At 42.3% G+C, this 21,896-nt stretch overlaps 1 protein-coding gene across 4 annotated transcripts; it reads left to right on the top strand.

Moving 5' to 3' along the window:
* The first annotated feature begins 168 nt into the window (after positions 1–168).
* lrp13 (low-density lipoprotein receptor related-protein 13) lies at positions 169–21,791 on the top strand. Of its 4 annotated transcripts, none has more exons than XM_039803200.1 (21): positions 169–291; positions 447–602; positions 1,724–1,939; positions 2,046–2,264; positions 2,745–2,960; positions 3,056–3,285; positions 4,407–4,536; positions 8,290–8,480; positions 9,436–9,622; positions 10,666–10,878; positions 11,978–12,161; positions 12,782–12,983; positions 14,330–14,494; positions 14,855–15,055; positions 15,843–16,392; positions 16,556–16,675; positions 17,251–17,358; positions 17,566–17,799; positions 17,918–18,299; positions 21,381–21,555; positions 21,716–21,791. In XM_039803200.1, the coding sequence occupies exons 1-21, from the start codon at positions 234–236 to the stop codon at positions 21,737–21,739; spliced, it is 4,161 nt and encodes a 1,386-aa protein (XP_039659134.1). In that variant the 5' UTR covers positions 169–233; the 3' UTR covers positions 21,740–21,791. The 4 variants fall into 4 exon arrangements, with proteins under 4 accessions (XP_039659134.1, XP_039659131.1, XP_039659132.1 ...); XM_039803197.1 differs by having other exon boundaries at positions 16,556–16,690; XM_039803198.1 differs by having other exon boundaries at positions 169–300.
* The last annotated feature ends 105 nt before the right edge of the window (positions 21,792–21,896 follow it).

The following is a 21,896-nucleotide window of genomic DNA, read 5'->3' as shown; positions in this document are numbered from 1 at the left end:
AACAGTAGATTAAGAGCAAAAAATAAAATAAAGAATGTCACAATTACTTACAGCTATTTATTATTTAAAGAGGTCTAGTATGAGTTTTCATGTTTTTACTTCTGCTCAGGATATGTCAAGAATCAAGCTCCGCCCTTCACTCAGGTGTGTCATTAGGTTGTATTGGGCTCACCTGGTACCATTATAAAATGCTACACTTCGGCACATTAGTTCGTTTTATTTAATCTGTGGCGATGGGAGGATGTTGGTTTCTTTGTGCAGTCTTAGTGCAGTTGTCAGGGCCCTTGCAAGGTGAGCCAGGTATACCCAAACTGTTTTTACATCTACAAAAATATACTGATTAAACTGTACGCATTTTTGTTTCTCAGTTCAGACACAGAGTGATAGATGCATTATTAGCTGTAATTATAACTTTAGCAATAAGTGACATTTTGTGATCATAACAGTTGTTTTAGCGGGAACAAATCCTTTGAGCTGTGGATTGGGCTTTACACATTGCAAGCAGGACTCCGAGTGTGTCCTCTACAACCATGTGTGTGATGGTAAGCCGGACTGCAAGGATGGTTCAGATGAAGAGGACTGTGCATTAGAATGCAATACAGGTAGGCTACTGGACTGGAAGTCCTACTACTTGGTATTACTTTCTGAAGTTTGCTTTGACCTATGACCGATAAATAGTGTGTGCCACATACAGTTCTGTGAATGAATAAAATGTATGGCTGTTATGACAGTTTAGAAATCTGAATAAATGTGACCATTGGAGTTGGCAAAATGTCTTGTATGATATTGATAAATGCAACCCTTCACAAAATAAGCAAATTACTTAGAATCAAAATTGGATGTAATCTCTGGGTTTCTCATGTTTAAGAACCTATCAGATTTAAATGGGGCAGAAACACTCAGTTGCCAGTTTATTAGGTACACCTTACTAAAATTAGCTACAGTTACTAAACTAGCTACACATTAGCTACAGTGGCTTGCATAAGTTTACACATCCATGCTAAAGTTGACTAAAAAGAGGAACTAAAAAAACATCTTTTGGAAATTGATCTTAATGCCTTAATTAAAAAAAATTAGGACAATTTTCTTTGAATGAATAATGTATCTTAAATAAATAAACTTCTTTTTAAAATACAGGGGGTCAGTACACCCATATGTTAAATTCCCATTGAGGCAGGCAGATTTTTATTTTTAAAGGCCAGTTATTTCATGGATCCAGGATACTATGCATCCTGATAAAGTTCCCTTGGCCTTTGGAATTAAAATAACCCCCTCACATCATCACATACCCTTCACCATACCTATAGATTGGCATGGTTTTATTTCAGTTGGCCTAATAGCTGGTTTAATTTGCATTAAGAGATGATCTTATCGAAAGTACCCCATGCATAGTATCCTGGATCCATGAAATAACTGTCCTTTAAAAATAAAAATCTACCCGTCTCTGGGAATTTAACATAGGGGTGTGTATACTTACGCCCCCCGTATTTTAAGTAAGAACATTTATTTATTAGTGCAAGCCACTGTAGGTGCACTTAAAACAAACTGGCACCTGATTTTACATTATCACATTATGTCATTAAGTCGGTTTCCGTATTCTATTTGGCATCCAATCAAACGTAGGAGTAATTTTAAATGAAAGCAAAAAAACGTAAACTTTGTTTTCGGACAAAACCATAACCTGTTTTTAACAGTATAATGTCAAATGCCTGCATCCGAACAGATCAGTTCCAGTGTGCTCATGGGAAAAAGTGTCTACCCAAGGACCAGATGTGTGATGGTGTAACTCAGTGTCAGGACCGTTCTGATGAAATGCATTGTACGGAGCGAACTGACGACTGTGTTCACCACTGTGACAGCAAGAGTCGCTGCTTACCTGCAAACCTAATCTGTGATGGAGAGCGGGACTGTTTAGACGGCACAGATGAATCCAGCTGTGGTAGGTTGAAATGATTCTGAGAATCTCATGCCCACATTTTACACGTGCATAGTATGCCGTCTTGCATTATTGGTGTTTACCCATTTTTATTCGGCACCTGCATCAGAGGACCAAGAGGAAGACGCATATGAAAAGGAAGAAGGGGCTAAAGCAACCTCTGTGCCCACTTCCTCTGTTGGCTCACCTATGCCCATCAAGTGTCCTTTGGGCTCTAAACCCTGCAAGGACAACACAGAGTGTGTCCTTTACAACCATGTGTGTGATGGAGAAGCAGACTGCAGGGATGGCTCAGATGAGAAAGAATGCATATCAGCATGTGAAACAGGTAATCTGGTTGTTTTTTTAAGTGTCTGTGTGTGATATCCTGTTGCTGGGTTAATAATTTTACTTTATACTGCCCTCCAGTGGGTAGTTTATTTTATGTTGAGTAAATCAGTCAAATCAATTTCTTCCAAATGCTTGAAATGTTCTGTTTGTGCAGAGACGGTTAGCAATTTGGCTTCACACTATGTATTGACATTCATTGAGGATCATTGGTAAATGTAACCATATTTAACTCAAATGTGGTCGAAACACATTGTCACTGCAAGGAAATGTAATGGCAAATCATTTAAAACCAATAGCATTATGCATATCAACAAAGAGTAAATGTAATGTATAGAGGAAGAGTCCAGATATATGAGGTATGTTAACAGTTTATTTATGGGGAACCTTAAAATCCACGAAAGCTGGGAACAACTTTAGACAATTTTTAAAGCCCAATTATAACCCCAGCATCCCGATTTATGCCATGTGTACTCTGCAGACCAGTTCCAGTGTGCGCATGGAAAGAAGTGCATAGCGCAGGGCCAGGTGTGCGACGGTGTACCTCAGTGTCAGGACCGCTCGGATGAGCTGGGATGTGCCAAGCTGATGGAGGGCTGCATGCACCAGTGTGATAACAAGAGCCGCTGCATTCCCAGCAGCTTCCTCTGTGACGGGGATAGGGACTGTGTGGACGGCAGTGACGAACAAAACTGTGGTAGGTTGTCGGAGATTAATCTAGTCCCAATAATCTGCTCTGCTTGTATAGGTCATCTTTTTGTGACAAAATCTTTGCCCCCTCCACACCCGTAGTTGACGAGGGCTGCAGTGCCACAGAGTTACAGTGTGCTAATGGCCAGTGTGTGTCGGCCACAATGCTTTGTGATGGCCACCCAGACTGCTTGGACCGCTCCGATGAGGAGAGCTGCAGCGACGCACCGGTCTGCACCACCAAACACCGCTGCCCCCAGAGCAAGGAGTGTCTGGTGCAGGAGTGGTTCTGTGATGGAGATCAGGACTGCAAAGATGGCACGGATGAGAAGGTGTATATTGGGCCAAAGTAGACCTAAAAGTGGACAGATTTGTTTTGAACCCTATTCATAGGACCATATTTACTTTTATCTATCATGTATGTGGGAAATTGGGGGTGAAACGACTGTAAATCACCGAAAAGGCATTTTGACATGGCTGTGTAAATTTCTTCTCATACCCCTCTGCCACACGGACAAATAAAAGGCAAGTCACAAACAGCCCAAAGGATGTATAAACACCTTGGGACAGATTTAGGGTTGGACATCGTTTTGGATTTTAACAATTCTGATTCCGATTCTACCTTTCGATTCCGATTCTTTTAGGGGTGGAGTTGAAATGGGTCACATGTCTATTTTCACAAATAAGAGCTTTTTTTAAATTTTTTTTTTTATTATGATTCAATGGTGGCTTGCAGTTTTCCAGGGCTTTTGCAATGTAAAATAAAGCCACACTAGAGCGCTGCTTACTGTGCTCCAAGGCTGCAACTCAACGAATGCCCGGCCGCTTCGGAAACCAAAACTTGTGCGTGTTAAATTGGGAATGATCAGATTTGAAACCAAATCCTCTAAACGATTCCAATAAAACAATTCTACTGGAATCATAATTTCTGAAACCATTCCAAGTAGGAATCTGTTCTCGATGCCCAATCCTAGACAGATGCATAGATTCAGGACTTAAACTGTGCAAGCTAGTGTTACCACATTATGACTTTGATAAAATACCATGGCAAAAACCTAAAACCTTTGCAAAAGTAATAATGGATGATAGAACACTTTTTTTTTTTTTTTTTTTTTTTTTGTACTTTAAATAATGTAAATATTTACATGCTAATAATAGGTCCCCTATACTTAAGTTTTTGATAGCTAACCAGATCTCACTTACAGCGTTTCTTAAGACTTATATTTTTCTTTTGTTAAACGACCCCCCCCCACCAAAGGTCAGGGTCAGAACAGCAGTCCCGGAGCTGGCAGGTTTCAGTTCAGCAAACCCTTGATAACATGGTGGTTCACAGCCACGCTCTCTAATAGTCTAAACATACGTGGTCTTCTTGTTGCCTTGATTTCCAAATCAAAAGTTCAATTTGAAGTACCAGTTAGGATGGCAGTGAAATAATACATTGGCTCCCCCTTAGGATTGTCCTGTGGCTCCAGTGAACTGTGGTGAGTTCCAGTGGTCGTGTACATCCAAGACCAAGTGTATCCCTATATCCTGGAGGTGTGACCGCATGAAGGACTGTGACGATGGCAGTGATGAGACTGAATGTGAGTACATTATATTTAACCGAAAAAGGTGGCGTCGTTCCCCATTGAAAAGAAATTAAGTTGTTGTAGCCTAATAACTGCAAATCTCTGGTCCGAATCCAGCCGGGGGCTATTATTGCATGTAATCCCCTCTTTATTCTTTTTTTTTTTTTTTTTTTTTTTTTTTTTTTTTTTTTTTTTTTTTTTTTTTTTTTTTTTTTTTTTCTTTCTTTCCCTGTCTGAGTCTTTGTAAGGGTCTCTGTAATATCTAATGGAAGTCAAATGTCAAAAGTAATCTTAAGTGATAGGAGTATAGTGTGGAAACTGAAACGGCTGATTGAAGATCAAAATGAAGCCCGTAAGAGGGGAACAGTTGAATAGCTGGAGTGCTGGTCTCTTCACTTCACAGGTGTGCTTTGTCAGGGTTAATTAGTGGAATTCTTTCCCTTATTAATGGGGTTGGGACCATCAGTTGTGTTGTGCAGAAGTCAGGTTGATACACAGCCGACAGCCCTATTGGACAACTGTTAGAATTCATATTATGGCAAGAACCAATCAGCTAAGTAAGGAGAAACGAGTGGCCATCATTACTTTGACAAATGAAGGTCAGTCAGTCCGGAAAATTGCGAAAACTTTGAATGTGTCCCCAAGTGCAGTCGCAAAAAACATCAAGCGCTACAACGAAACTGGCTCACGTGAGGACCACCCCAGGAAAGGAAGACCAAGAATCACCTCTGCTGTGGAGGATAAGTTCATCCGAGTCACCAGCCTCAGAAATCGTAAGTTAACAGCAGCTCAGATTAGAGACCAGATGAATGCCACACAGAGTTCTAGCAGCAGACCCATCTCTAGAACAACTGTTAAGAGGAGACTGTGTGAATCAGGCCTTCATGGTCAAGTAGCTGCTAGGAAACCACTGCTAAGGAGAGGCAACAAGCAGAAGAGATTTGTTTGGGCCAAGAAACACAAGGAATGGACATTAGACCAGTGGAAATCTGTGCTTTGGTCTGATGAGTCCAAATTTGAGATCTTTGGTTCCAACCGCCGTGTCTTTATGCGATGCAGAAAAGGTGAACGGATGGATTCTACATGCCTGGTTCCCACCGTGAAGCACGGAGGAGGAGGTGTGATGGTGTGGGGGTGCTTTGCTGGTGACACTGTTAGGGATTCATTCAAAATTTAAGGCATACTGCAACCAGCATGGCTACCACAGCATCCTGCAGTGACATGCCATCCCATCCGGTTTGCGTTTAGTTGGACCATCATTTTATTTTTCAACAGGACGATGACCCCAAACACACCTCCAGGCTGTGTAAGGGCTATTTTCACAAGAAGGAGAGTGATGGAGTGCTGCGCCAGATGACCTGGCCTCCACAGTCACCGGACCGGAACCCAATCGAGATGGTTTGGGGTGAGCTGGACCGCAGAGTGAAGGCAAAAGGTCCAACAAGTGCTAACCATCTCTGGGAACTCCTTCAAGACTGTTGGAAAACCATTTCAAGTGACTACCTCTGGAAGCTCATCAAGAGAATGCCAAGAGTGTGCAAAGCAGTAATCGGAGCAAAGGGTGGCTACTTTGAAGAAACTAGAATATAAGACATGTTTTCAGTTATTTCACACTTTTTTGTTAAGTACATAATTCCATATGTGTTCATTCATAGTTTTGATGCCTTCAGTGAGAATCTACAATGTAAATAGTCAAGAAAATAAAGGAAACCCATTGAATGAAAAGGTGTGTCCAAAGTTTTGGCCTGTACTGTATAAACCCCACTAACACTGACTAATTACTAGTTTTACACTTTTTGGATTTCATGGTCAATAAACCTCATTAAGGAAATTATGCCTAATGCTTGAGTTAAAAAAAAAAACAAATTATTATTTAGACTAATATTGAAGTAAGGACAATCAGATGGGTCAACATTCAGTCAGGACACTGTTTCGAAACGTTTCAATTTATTTTTCAAATGCTAAAAAATTTAACAAAACACCCCAAAAACAAGAAAGTAGAGATTGGATCTTCTGTTGTACTTGTGAAGCGCGTTGTGTGGAATCATCAGTCAGTGTAATTTTTTTTTTTGGGTAATCAAAATGAGGTCGTTCAAAAGAGACAAATATTTCTGATATAGACATTTAGAAAACTGGGTTAAATTTGACACAAAGACAACACAAGGGTTAGCAAAAGGAACGCCAGTCCTGCCTGGCTGGAGCAGATGACCAATCATAGAAGGCCGGCTTGGAGTTGCGTAACTCTTAGCAGAGAGTAGGAAAAACGGTTGAAACCGAAGCGTTCAGAACAGTTGGAATTTTTCTCTGCTCACGGGGATTTTACCTCAATTATTTGAATTTATGTGAATGTTTTGGCCCCATTTCTGAGAGCTTTTTTTCCAAATATGGTATGATCATGAATATTTAGATGAGCTGCACACGGATTGCTTGAGCGAATCCCCATACACACACATTGGTGATGAGAGTAGGTATCATATTTCAGACACTGCAATGTTTCATTACTAAATTCACTTCTGAGACTCATTTATTTTTTTTATTTTTAAATGCGAGAAATCAACTATATAAAGCTCATATGAGCCGTTTTACGAAAAATTGATGGCTAATTGCAAATTTGGTAAGACTTGTCGGACTTGAGGAGCTCCACACAGTCTGACGAGAAAGCGGCAGCCTGCTGGGCTCCATACCCAGGGCAAAGTCAGTTTGTGGATTACTGCACTACTGGGGCTCAGGAGCTGGGCAGCTGCCTGCATAACTATATTTACAGTTTGAATTTTGTCACGCCACTTATATTACAGGTTCCCCAAGGTCTTACAAAGCTAACAGTTGTGTCCGATTTTCAATTTAATGCATTTTTGTGAATATGAGAGGTTTCATTAGCTGCTAGTGTCCCTCCAATCCAATGGGTAAAGATAGCGGCTAGCTAGCTACACTTTCGGCATAACTATAGTATATTTACACTTTGAATTTCGTCACAGCATGTATATTACAGCTACCAAAAGGTCTTACAAAGCTTAGCTAACACTTAACGTCTGATTTCAATTTAATGCATTTTTGTGAAGTTCAGGTCTCATTAGGAGGAGGCTAGCTAGCTCTCATTGATGGACTCCAGCTCACCGCGGGCTCTATCAACGAGACTCGCGGGCAAGAGGTGTTTATTTCCCCGTTTTGTTTAAGTAACTCAACACACATCCATTATAAGATTAACTGGAACCTGCGGTAAGAGATTGTGGGCGTAACAAGCTTGCTGACCGCGCTCTCAGTCACACACCGGCCATTTAGCAGGAAGAGGGGAGGGAGAACATTGAACTGCAGGCCCTGGAGCTCTGTCAGGGCGGCGGCGTTTGGTAGTCGGATGTAGCAACCCAGGCAGCACCGGCCGCTGAACTCCGACACACATTGCAATTAGCCATCAATTTTTGTAAAACGGCCCATATTTGAGCTTCACATAGTTGATTTCTCGCATAAAGTTTCAGAAGTGAATTTTGTAATGGAATAGCAGAGATCTGCGCGACCTAGATTCAGAAGACTACCTGATCTCAGGTCAGTTGTGTAGCCTATGTAAATGTTGGGGCGTGAGAAAGACTAGAGCCAAATGAGGAGCCACAGAGTTGACATCAACTTGGTGGCTTGTTGAGATTTGCCCGTTTTTCAGAGGCAGTTTCAAATTGTGAGATTTGCAGAGGAAAGAGGTGTCAATGGGATTTTGAGGTTCTATGTATCTATTTACCCACCAAACTGTCATTTTTCGTGTGTGTGTGCGCACACTAGGTAGGGTGGTGACATGCCTTCCTCACCAGTTCCAGTGTGGCAGCCAGGAGTGTCTGGATCCATCCCTGGTGTGTAACGGCATTACCAACTGTGTCGACGGCTCCGATGAGGGAGGCAGCTGCCAGATAAGCTGTGCAGAGGCAGATAATGAGCACTGCTCCCAGAGCTGCTACAGCACACCACAGGGAACGGTGAGCACCCTTGTATCGCCCAACTTTGTGTGCGCTTGACGTTAACGAACAAGTCAGTCCGTCCGTGGCTTAAAATGGAAAAATAAAGGCTTGAGACGGTGGTGGAAGACCTATTCAGGTCCTTTTACTTAAGTAAAGGAGCTAATACCACACTGTAAAAATACAGTAACAAGAAAAGTCCTGCATTGAAAATGTTAAGTAAAAGTATGTAAGTATCATCAGGAACATGTACCTAAAAGTATCAAAAGTAAAAGATGCAGAAATCTTTATTTTTAGAAACTGGAAACACTCCAAAAGGTTTGGTGTTTTAATTGGCTAATTTCAGCTGTACTTGTAGGCCTATATATTATGTAGTTTAAAGTGCCCATATTATGAAAAAAACACTTTCTCTGGGATTTGGGGTGTTCTTTTGTGTCTCTGGTGCTTCCACACACATACAAACTTTGAAAAAAATCCATCCATGCTGTTTTGAGTGAGATACGATTTCTGAATGTGTCCTGCTTTCAGTCTCCTAGTGAGCTGTTCAAAATAGGCCTCGGACTGTGACGTCACAGTCCGAAATGAGCTGGCTAACCACAACCGTTAGCTCGTAGTGTTAGCCGGCTAATGCTAGCGTACAATATTTCTCTGAAATGTAGCAGAGTAGAAGTAGAAAGTGGCATGAAAAGACTCAAGTAAAGTACATGTAGACTACCTCAAATTTATATTTAAGTACAGTAGTACTTGAGTAAATGTACTTGATAACATTCCACCACTAGTAGAAGAAATGCAGTAGAAACTGAATCGTGACTGTAGCAGTGAATGTAAAGTTTCTGAGAGACTGTTCTGGATAAACGAGCCTTTTTTCTTCTATCAACGAAAAGTGTGTTGTGTATCATGACTCTATCATGGCTTACCGTCTTAAGTGTGTAATGTGAATGTTGCAGCTCCTCTGACTAATACTCTTGCTGTGTAGCGTTGTGGCTGTGAGGCAGGCTTCCAGTTCACGGCGGACGGGCGGACCTGTGCCGATATCGACGAGTGTGAAGGCCGGAGCCCAGGCGTGTGCAGTCAGCTGTGCATCAACAATCAAGGCTCATACCAATGTGACTGTCACCCAGGCTATGTAAAGGAGGCAGATGGACACCGCTGCAAGATCACCGGTAAAGCCCTTTGGTATATCATTTAGTGGGCCATAGAACAGTGTTTTGGAGGGGACACATTGTGGAAACTTAAAGGAACACGCCGACTTATTGGGACTTTAGCTTATTCACCGTAACCCCCAGAGTTAGACAAGTCCATACATACCCTTCTCATCTCCGTGCGTGTTGTAACTCTGTCTGACGCCCCCAGCGCTAGCTAAGCCTAGCACAGATCCTGGAGGTAACCGGTTCCAACTAGCCTACTGCTCCCAATAAGTGACAAAATAAATAAAGATTTGTATAGTCACAGGGTGTACAAATAACTAAAATAAAACTAAATAAAAAATTTACTATCTAGTAATTGTTGACTCTATTACTCAAACTCTGAGCGAACTCGAGGCGAAATCTCTGCTCCTCACCACAGGGCTTCAGGTGCTGTGAGCAAATCAATCCGCCCGAGTAGCAGAGAGTAGCAGTGCTTCGCCGTTCTGAGAATATAGTTCCCAGTTTGTATACGTTAGAAGATGGCTGTGTCTCATGTGACCTTGTTAATTGTACACCCTGTGACTATACAAATCACAACATGTAAATAGGAACATGTTGGCGTTATTTTGTCACTTATTGGGAACAGTAAGCTAGTCGGACCAGGTTACCTCCCAGGATCTGTGCTAGGCTTAGCTAGCGCTGGGGGCGTCAGACAGAGTTACAACACGCACGGACAGTGAATAAGCTAAAGTCCCAATATGTCGGCGTGTTCCTTTTTTTTTAAGAATTAGTTTGACATTTTGGGAAATACTTTTCATACAATTCATAACATACATTTTTTTTTTTTTGTGTAGGAACATTTGTCCTGTATCTGCATGGTAACTTACTTACTTACCTAAAAAGATGAAGACTGCAATAATGTTTATAAAATGTATAGGAAATCTAGGGTAACATTTTTGCATTGTGGTTCAATAAATGCATCCACTCAGTAAGACCATCCTTCATTTAATCCATTTTTAACATCAATAGTCTATTATATCAATAGTCCTTTTGATCATCGTCCTTTTCTCACTCCTCAGGTGAACCCTTCCTGTTGTCGTCAGTCCAAACGGACCTCTTCTCGTTTGGCCTGCACAGCCGCAGCCTTGATGTGTTGTCCTCCTCTGCCAAGAAGGCCATCCTCTCCCTGGACTACGACTGGAGGAAGCAGAGGGTCTATTGGGTCAGTCTGGACGCTGAAAGCATCAGGTGGTCCTCACTGGACCAGAAGACCACAGGAACTCTGATTAAAGGTTGGCGCAATGTTGCAGCTGACTTGAAATCTACGTTTATTAATATTGAGGATATTGTTTTTCACTAGTCTTGCATTGCCAGACCCATCTCCACAGTGCTGTGGAGTCGGGTCTGGCTACACCACACTCTTGGATTATTATTATTATTATTATTATTATTATTATTATTATTATTATTATTATTAAATGCCACATAAAATATTAAAGGTCCAATGTGTAATATATTTACATCCAGCACATCAGCCACATACGCAATTATCCTGGAAATGTACTACGTTGATCCAGACTAGGTATTCAGTCATGCATAAAGCCTGTTTTACAGTAACCGCAGCCCATCTGGCGTGCCACATGTGACATCATGAAATCGCCGTAACTATTTATACCTGCGCTGGTGGTTGCGACACTAGTTGCAGTCTTCTCCTGAACAGCGGTGGAGCTAATGAGCAAAGGCTACAGACATTGCACTTTCTACGGACTAGAAGAAGAAAAAGGTAAACAACGGCAGAACTGTCCGAAGCATTGCCGTCAATGCTTCGGTTTGATTCGATTACCTATTTCGTCGGATCAAGCCTTCATTCACCATAAAATAACTAATCTTAACCCAGTAAGTTTACAAGAGAGATTTGCAGTCACTCAGAGTCCTGGCATCCATCGTTCAGACCTCCTGTTTCCGCTTTGTCGCGTGCCGGCAAGATATTATGTCATTTTGACGTCGCAATGGCCACCTTGGATGCGGCTAATATACTTACGTTTAAGGATACCTCCTCAAGACACGTGACACCATTTTCAATTTTATTGTCATCTGCACAATGTGCAGGCACATATGTGACGAAATCTAGGTCCGTGGCGTCCAAATCTAGGTCCGTGGCGTCCAACAAACGGTGCAGGCGGTGGGCACATACACAGCAGATTAAAAAAACAAAACAGAAATTAGACAATATTTATTAACCTTATCAACAGTATTTACAGACTCAATTATATTGATGATAAACTGTGCGAGTGAGTTAAGATGTATCTCAGGAGTAGGAAAAGAAACCGGATAGCAGATGGGACTGTGCAAATGACATATTATGAACATGGGCAAATGTTGTTTCCACAGGTGTCCGGGCTGATTCCATTGCCGTGGACTGGCTCGGGAGGAACCTGTACTGGATCGACGGAGTGAACAGTCAGATTGTTGCAGTCAGACTGTCCACAGCCACTGTGGAGTCCTTGGACCACAGCGTCATCCTGGATGAAGACCTGGAGCAGCCTCGCTCTCTGGCACTGCTGCCACAAAAAGGGTCAGCATGATGATTTCACCCTCCAAACTATACTACAATGTTTGTAAAAAGCCTTCTATTTTATTTTTTATTTTTGGGTGCTCATATTATGCTTTTTGGCTTTTTCCCTTTCCTTTTATTGTGTTATGTATCTTTTTTGTGCACATTATAGGTTTACAAAGTGAAAAAGCCCAAAGTCCACCCCAAAGGGACTTACCATCTCCAACAGAAAACACTGTTCACAAACTGCTCCAAACAGCTCTATTGTAGTCCAGCCTTTACTTCCGTGACGAACTTGCGTCACTTTTTAACACCCGTTATAATGCTCGCCTAGCTGCTAGCGTGGCACGCCCTCATATTCTGCTGCTTACTGGCTAGTAGTCCTTACCTAGCTACTGTGCATGTGCGACTCCCAACAAAGCTGGCGCAGAAGTGAGATGCCTCACTCTGTAGCTAAAACGGAGAGCTCAACACACAGGGTGAAAAGAGGAGCTGCAGCAATGTGCAGTACAACAAAAATGTCTTTTGAAAATTAAACCAAGTAAACCTATTCTGATATAACCTCTAAATACAATTATGAACCTGATAATAAGCATAATATGAGCACTTTAAAGACCAGTTGAGTCTTGTTTTTCTACCAGGTTGATGTTCTGGACAGAGATTGGTGCCGTAGTGAAGATAGAGCGCGCCGGCATGGACGGGTCCGAGAGGAAGGCAGTGGTAAACTCCAGTCTGGGTTGGCCGGGTGGTGTGGCTGTCGACACAATCTCTGACAGAGTCTACTGGACAGATGAAAGGCTGAGGGCCATTGGCTCTGCAACACTGGATGGAGATGACATTCGGGTAAATAAGTTTAAAAAGGGGATGTTGTAGGGCTGGGCAATATATTGATATATGATCAATTTTGGATATCTTGATATGACAAGTGTTTCCTTTTCCTGGTTTTTCAGGCTTACATTACAGTAAAGTGTATTTCCGCTATTCTGTTCTATTTGCCTTTACCCACTTAAGTCATTATATCCACATTACTGATGATTATTTGTCACAAATGTCGTTGTGTAAATATTTTGTGAAACCATCAATTGTCAACCCTACAATATCACCACGATATCAAGGTATTTGGCCAAATATCGTGACATCCTACCCTCCTTTTAACTAGGAGTAACCCACAAGTGGCACTTAAAGTGATGGTTCGGAGTAATTTCACCCTAGGGTCCTTTGCACCATGACCTCGAGCCAAACACCCCCCCCAGAAGCTTTTTTCACCTGGGTCTAACATTGGGAGAGTTAGCGTAGAGTAGCGTTAGCCGCTGAATAGCTTAGCGCAGAGGCTAATGGATCCGAAGTGTCTTAACATTACCCCACTAATAATGCCCGAAATGATACCAAAGGTCTACACTAGTGTGTATATATAGGTTATGCACTCATAAAAAGATTGGTTTTTTAAGTTTGTAAGTACACCAGAAGTTTATGTAAATAACATTTGCCTGCTGGCTTCTGCTCTCTGCTGTTGTTGCTGCTGCTGTAAGACGAGTGCTTAGGGACATCTACAAATTACAACACCGAAAAGAGATGCAACAAAAATATTTTTTAATTAATTATTTTTAAAAAAAAAAAATTAAGGTTGGAACGTGGACATTTAATCATTGGATAATTAGAAAGAATAAATATTTTTGTTGCATCTCTTTTCGGTGTTGTAATTTGTAGATGTCCCTAAGCACTCTTACTGCCCGGTAGTAACAGCAGCAGCAGCACAGAGCAGAAGCCAGCAGGCAAGTGTTATTTACATAAACTTCTGGTGTTCTTACAAATTTTACAATCCATCGTTTTATGAGTGCATAACCTATTTGTACTACTGTAGACGTTTGGTATCATTTCGGGCATTATTAGTGGGGTAATGTTAAGAGACACTTTGGATCCATTAGCCTCTGCGCTAAGCTATTCAGCTGATAACGCTACGCTACGCTAACGCTCCCAATGTTCGACCCAGGTGAAAAAAGCTTCTGGGGGGGTGTTTGGCTCGAGATCATGGTGCAAAGGACCCTAGGGTGAAATTACTCCGAACAATCACTTTAATGGGTTTGCTTTTCCGAAATGGGCTGAGCATAGATAATGGCTCATGTGAAAACGTAAGACTCTAAAGTCACGGCCCTGAATAATACATGGGTCTATTTAAATGTAATTTTCAGATTCTACAGATGAAAGAGACCACCAACCCATTCTCCCTGGCACTGTTCAATGACATGCTCTACTGGTCTGATGCCAAAAAGCGAGTGGTGCTGGCTGCTCATAAAACCTCTGGCAAAAACTGTCAAGTTCTCCTGAAAAGACTCAGACAACCTTTTGGTGTGAAGGTGAGTAAAATGTTGAATGAAGGATGTTGGGATATGGGTGGATATGGGGCTGGTATTGTATAATGGAGGAACTGTAACTACATTTTGGATCACTTGTGTGTTTTTAGAAGTGCTCTCTGCAGCTTGCCATATTGCCCATGCACAGCTATGACACTGCATGTTTTAGCTTATGAAGATGCTAACCTGTTTTGGGAAATTATAAAAACCCTGGTGTCGTTGATATTCCCGAACTGCTGTTGTGAATGAAATTATACATTCCATGTGCTGAAAGGAATATTTCAATTTTATTTTTATCCGCATGAATTGTAAGGTGCAAAAAGGGCATAAATAAAACCCTTTTGTTCGCTGCTTGGTTTGCAGGTCATCCACCCATTGCTCCAGATGGGCATCGATAGCCCCTGCGAGAACATGGACTGTTCCCACATGTGTGTGTTGGCCCCGGGACCCAAGGCTGTGTGCAAGTGTCCCTCTGGTCTCTTACTGGCTGAGGATGGCCTGACATGCTCCAGCCTTGTCAATTCAGCGTTCCTGCTGATGCTGTCTCCCTCCACAGTCACCCAGGTCTTGTAGTAATGCATAGTTTAGCTTGGTCTAATTTGCCTTAAGGGCAGGGGTGTCGAACTCATTTTAGTTAATGGGCCCCATAGGCCTAATTTGATCTCAAGTGGGCCAGACCAGTAAACCACTCCAGACAAACTATCTGCCAAAGCTTGATGTTGGCAAACGCGAGTTGCTTCTGCTACAACGGTGTTCTAAGGCCGTTGCAGGAAACAAATTATGTTACGAACCTGGGAGAGAGGAGTAATATTCAGAGAATAAACTTTAGATTTTTAAGATTTAAAGTCGTACATTTACGGAAAAAGAACTCTTATATTCAGAGATTCAAGTGGTAAATTTGTAATTGGACTTAATTACTTCTCTGCAATTTTCACATTTTGCAAAGTCATCCAGTGGGCCTGATTGGACACTTCGGCGGGCCGTTTCTGGCCCATGGGCCGTATGTTTGAGACCCCTGCTTAAGGTTATCTTTTTCCAACCTGGACCCTATTTTTGGTGATTTCTGAGCAGTTTCTGGTGGAAAAAAGGTATATCTCTAAAGGAATTCTGAATTATTTTCTTAAAATAAATAATATGAGCCTTTTTAGTGGACAAAATTCATGATTTTTCCCTATGATTACGTGGTTATAGTACATAGTTGCTTAATACTGGACTAATTTCAAAGATTTTTGTTTACATTAGTCAAATAGACACAAATGCATGGGAAAATGGGGTCAAAGTAAAAAATAAACACTCTTAACAGAATGTAGGCCTACTTGTGTTGAGACCACTTTCAACTATTCTCTCATAGATCTACTTGCAGTCCCGACACACAGCAGGAGAGCTGAAGGGCTGGCCTGAACACGTGGCCCTGCAGGTGCCCAGCGTCAATGAAGCAGCCATCATGGACTACTGCCTACGTGACCACACCCTGTTCTTGACGGACGACGGCACAACCTCCCTAAGCTCCTTTAAGGTAAAGGACTCTGACTTGTCCTCTAAGGGCCAGCTTCTGAAACTCCTGGGCAACGCCATCACCGCCATGGCTCTGGACTGGGTGACACTTAACATCTACTGGAGCAGCAACAAACAGCCCCGCCTGCAGGTCACCTCCAGCACCGGCGCACACACTGCCGTTCTCATAAAGGAAGGTATTGGGAGAGTGCGATCCATCGCCCTCCACCCTCCAAACGGAAGAGTTTGTTTTGCAAACATGGGCCAGCAGGGTACGAGTACCGTGGCTACTGTAGAGTGTGCCAACATGGACGGTACTGGGCGGAGTGTGGTCTACAAGGATGCTGTCCAGCCCACATCTCTGGTCTTCTCCAGTAATGGGGATACAATTTACTGGGCTGACATAGGTATGACGTATTACAAATTTTCGGTATAGTGGGGTAAGTTTTCTTAAAGATGTTTGTTTGTTTGTTTGTTTGTTTTTTTTTTTTTGTTTTTTTATGCATTGAAAGTAAATGTAGAATCAAATTGCTTTATACAAGCAATAACCAAGCTTGGATTCTTGCCCAGGTTTAGGGACCATTTGTTCTGTCAAGCTTGATGGCTCTGGATACAGAGAGTTGAAGACAGGTGATGGCCTGGTTGCTGTGGCTCTGAGTGATGGTGCACTTCTCTGGATTACTGTCAGTGGTAATGGCTCATATAGTATGTACATACAAATGACCTCTAATGCCATGTTGTGTGTGTGTGTGTGTGTACCAATTACCAGTACTTGGTGCTGTTCAGCAACATCATAACTATAGGGTTTGTTTGCTGCATAAGTTATTCAATACATCAGAAGCTCAAAACCTCCACAATTCACAAATGGGCAACTCGTAGCTAGTGGCGCTTCTAGACCATTTCAAATGGAGGGGCCAGTCTGGGGGGCACATGCGATTTTGGGGGTACCAAATTTATTAAGCAAAGTGTTGCATACCACCAACCCTCCATAGATTTGGTTCTATAAAAGACAACAAACAATACTCATTCAGTGTTAACCTACATTTTATTTATCACTGCACATAAATGATATCCCCTCTTTGGGGTTAAAGGTGGGGTTAAAATGGATGATTTGTCACAGTTAGGGGGGCCAGAGGGAGGTTCGAGGCTTATTACGGGGGCACTAGAACAGCTGTAACATCCTATAGTGGATGGGTAAACATCTTGCAATGTTTCCTTGGATTTCTAATGTAGCTACACTACTTTGTGTTGGCCCTTTCCTTCAGACAAGACGAGGCTCTGGTACAGAGATGAGCAACGTCAAAACAAGTTGTGGTTTGAGGTCGATTCAGAAGTGATCAGCTTAAAGGCTTTCAGCAAGTCCAGTCAGATTGGTACGTAAGAACTACACACCATAATTGTTTTGATGGCAGTTTAGAGGGGGCCCCAAAAGAGGGGAATAATTTTTTGGTGGTAAATTTCATGTAGCCATGTTATAAGGCATTTGTAGTAGGGCTGCTTCCAAATAGTGTAATAGGTGGTAAACGAAACTCCAGTTGACTGACAAATCTACAACATTATTTTTTATTTTTTTTATACAGGTTCAAACGAGTGCACAGAAAACAACGGCAACTGCCAGCACTTGTGCCTCGCCACCCCAAGAGGTCGGATATGCAAGTGTGCCCATGACCACATCCTTGTGAATTCCACCAAATGTAGCCCGGAGCAGCGCTGCCCCAGTGGCAGCAGGCCCTGCCTGGATCAATTCCAATGCCAGCCTGTTGAGAAGTTCTGTAATGGTCATGTTGACTGCTATGACCACTCAGATGAGAACTGTTAGTCTTTATACTTCTTTTTTTTTTTAAGTAATAAGAAATGGAAAATAGATGTAATGTCCTCGATCTAAAATGGCCCAGTTTTGGTTTTTTTGGCTGAAATTGTCGCTTTTCTTAGGTGTCCATCTGAAGCCGTTGTCAAAAGCCATTGTCCCAGCTCCCATCCAGCCCCGCTCCTCTTTTCCTCGTCCGTCCACTCTAACTCCTCTCTCTGGAGACACTGGCCTGAACACCACCCTGAATGTAAATGGTCAGCTCAGTAACCTGGACGTCCAGCAGTGCAGCGAAAGACGCTGCAGTGGCAACGGGCACTGCGTGGAGACCAATGGAAAGCCTGCGTGTGTGTGTTCACTGGCCTACAGAGGGGAGTCCTGTCAAGACCATCTCCTGAAGACCATGAAGGGTCCCATTGTCTACGCTGCTGCGGGGCTCTGTGCAGTAGTGGTGTTGATTGCTGTGATGGCAGTGGTGGTTAGGAGGAAGAAGAGTGCCAACCAAAGGTTTGTCTGATTTACTAATTAGAAGAAACCTTCCTGTACCAACATTAAACGTATAGATTTAGTCTTCAGCTTGCAAATTTAAAATTTCTCTGCAAGACCTCAACATTACGGCCATGCTAGTTCCTTTGTGAGACTGTTCTTAGGCAGTAGTAAAGCTTTGAACTAAATAACATGCTGACCGTGACAATGCTAGCATTTTTAAGCCGGTGTAAATCAGTTCACAAGCTAACATTTGCTAATTGGGATTTTGAGATTAGAAGCATTCAGGTTTCCATTTGAGACCAGTCATGTCTAAGCATGCTTTAGTTTCACGCAGGTTAGTCTAGATCCCGTAAGTACATTTTCAGGATAGAGCCAGACATCCCTTTGCTTAGACTCTGTGTTGCTGTTCTCAAAATGCATTCCCTACGAGAAACGACAACTTTCGTGCTAGCAAGCTACACGCTGTTAATTTTGATCATGCAACAAGGCAGGGCTGCTTGGTTCTTTCGTTGGATATTAGTCAATTTTACAATCAAACTGGGACATTTGGGACCGATTGGTGAAATTGCTGTGGACAAAGTACACATGGCGATACACTGGTAATGTATACAGTGGGGAGAACAAGCATTTCATACACTGCTAATTTTGCAGGTTTTCCTACTTACAAAGCATGTAGAGGTCTGTAATTTTTATCATAGGTACACTTCAACTGTGAGAGACGGAATCTAAAACAAAAATCCAGACAATCACATTACATGTATAATTTTTAAATAATTAATTTGCATTTTATTGCATGACATAAGTATTTGATCAACTACCAACCAGTAAGAATTCCAGCTCTCACAGACCGGTTAGTTTTTCTTTAAGAAGCCCTCCTGTTCTCCACTAATTACCTGTATTAACTGCACCTGTTTGAACTTGTTACCTGTAAAAAAGACACCTGTCCACAAACTCAAACAGACTCCAACCTCTCCACAAGGGTCAAGACCAGAGAGCTGTGTAAGGACATCAGGGATAAAATTGTTGACCTGCACAAGGCTGGGATGGGCTACAGGACATTAGGCAAGTAGCTTGGTGAGAAGGCAACAACTGTTGGCGCAATTATTAGAAAACGGAAGAAGTTCAAGATGATGGTCAATCTCCCTCGGTCTGGGGCACCATGCAAGAACTCTCCTCGTGGGGCATCAATGATCATGAGGAATGTGAGAGATCAGCCCAGAACTACACGGCAGGACCTGGTCAATGACTTGAAGAGAGCTGGGACCACAGTCTCAAAGAAAACCATTAGTAACACACTTCGCCGTCATGGCTTAAAATCCTGCAGCGCACGCAAGGTCCCCCTGCTCAAGCCAGCGCATGTCCAGGCCCGTCTGAAGTTTGCCAATGACCATCTGGATGATCCAGAGGAGGGATGGGAGAAGGTCATGTGGTCTGAGACCAAAATGGAGCTTTTTGGTCTAAACTCCACTCGCCGTGTTTGGAGGAAGGATAAGTACAACCCCAAGAACACCATCCCAACCGTGAAGCATGGAGGTGGAAACATCATTTTTCTTTTGGGGACGCTTTTCTGCAAAGGGGACAGGATGACTGCACCATATTGAGGGGAGGATGGATGGGGCCATGTATCGCGAGATCTTGGCCAACAACCTCCTTCCCTCAGTAAGAGCATTGAAGATAGGTCGTGGCTGGGTCTTCAGCGTGACAATGACCTGAAACACACAGCCAGGGCAACTAAGGAGTGGCTCCGTAAGAAGCATCTCAAGGTCCTGGAGTGGCCTAGCCAGTCTCCAGACCTGAACCCAATAGAAAATCTTTGGAGGGAGCCGAAAGTCCGTATTGCCCAGCGACCCGAAACCTGAAGGATCTGGAGAAGGTCTGTATGGAGGAGTGGGCCAAAATCCCTGCTGCAGTGTGTGCAAACCTGGTCAAGAACTACAGGAAACTTATGATCTCTGTAATTGCAAACAAAGGTTTCTGTACCAAATACTAAGTTCTGCTTTTCTGATGTATCAAATACTTATGTCATGCAATAAAATGCAAATTAGTTATTTAAAAAATCATACAATGTGATTTTTTTTTTTCTGGATTTTTGTTTTAGATTCTATCTCTCACAGTTGAAGTGTACCTATGATTTAAAAATTACAGACTTCTACATGCTTTGTAAGTAGGAAAACTTGCAAAATTGGCAGTATCAAATACTATGACAAATACCCACTGTACATGGTTAAATGTTGATTGAAATGGCTCATGCTACTGTATTGTGTGAACGGTTAACTTTTTTGTACTAATATTTTGTGGCATTTTCTTTTGCTGTGTGCAAATGTTCCATCAAACAAAGTTCCTTCCTGAGGCTGTTTTGCAGAGCCACTGTCGCTGAGTCAGGAGCTTGACACCGCCCAAGACGACTGATTGGTTTAAAGAAATTAAAAGAGCGGGTTTTTTTTTTTTTTTTTTTTCTTTCACCTATCCCACAATGTATCTGTGGTGTAGCTGGACTACATCCAGAGCAAAAGAGGCGCAACACATTTGCTGAAATACTCATTGGTCATCATCTGATTTTGTTTTTTTATTTTCACTTTTTCTTTGTTCATATGCAAATCGGTTTACAGAAATTAGCTGAAATTTTGTCTGGACCACCTAAAAGTATCAACCTTGGACTGTAAACATTGACCTGGTGCACAGAAAGGAAGTCTTGGCCCGGATAAGGGTTAATGCTGGCTACACTGGAACCCAAGACATATTGGCTGTTTTCCCCCAGGGACTAAATTGTTATCAGACCAATAGCTGATGGGTTCCCAGATTTAGGGACCACCAAAGCTTCTACCACTTATCCTGTTAGGACGATACATGTCGGATCAAATTTAATGGCAATCCATGATAGTTGTTTCTTTGGTTAAAAAAATAATTTCAGTCATGATGGTGCCAAAGGAAAAGTCAGGACACAAGTCCAGTATGCTTGGTCTTAGAGGACCAGGAAGACCATGAATACCTATCACTACATTTGGTGTCTCTGCAGATGGGATTAAGTGTTTGTCAAATCTACACTTATTGCAACAGTTGACTAGCACAGGACAGCGGTTTTGTATTTCTGTCCTGCAGGAGAGCTAGACCAGTAGCATTAAAGGAAACTAGTATGATTGACCTGGAGAACAAAGCTGAGACTGGTGTGGAGAACAAAGCGAAGACCAGCGTAGAAAATGGAACTTCAGCTGATGGGGAAAACGGAGCTGAGACCTGTACACAAACTGTCCCAGCCGACACAGACAAACCAGAGGTGAACGTCCCTAAAAACTCTACAAACTAGCAGGTTCCCAATTTATCTTACTGTGCTTGTGGAATGGTCGGTCCTTCAAAAACTCCATAAACTAGCAGGTTCCCAATTTATCTTACTGTGCTTGTGGGATGGCGGTCTGACTTACTTTCTTTCTTTGCAGGAAGCAGCATCTTCTGTGGACTGAGGTTGACTCATACGCACACAACGTTTTAAATAAACTGTTTCCTGTGAAGTTATTTCAGCACGTTTGTTTACTGTCAGTTAGACCACCGATGTTTAACTTCTGACATTGCCTGAGTTATGGCACTGACTTGAACATTGTTCACTGATCAAAAGAACCT

The sequence above is a fragment of the Perca fluviatilis genome, chromosome 6, assembly GCF_010015445.1.
Source record: "Perca fluviatilis chromosome 6, GENO_Pfluv_1.0, whole genome shotgun sequence".
In the NCBI taxonomy this organism is placed as follows: domain Eukaryota; kingdom Metazoa; phylum Chordata; class Actinopteri; order Perciformes; family Percidae; genus Perca; species Perca fluviatilis.
This window is presented reverse-complemented; position numbering and strand designations above follow the sequence as displayed.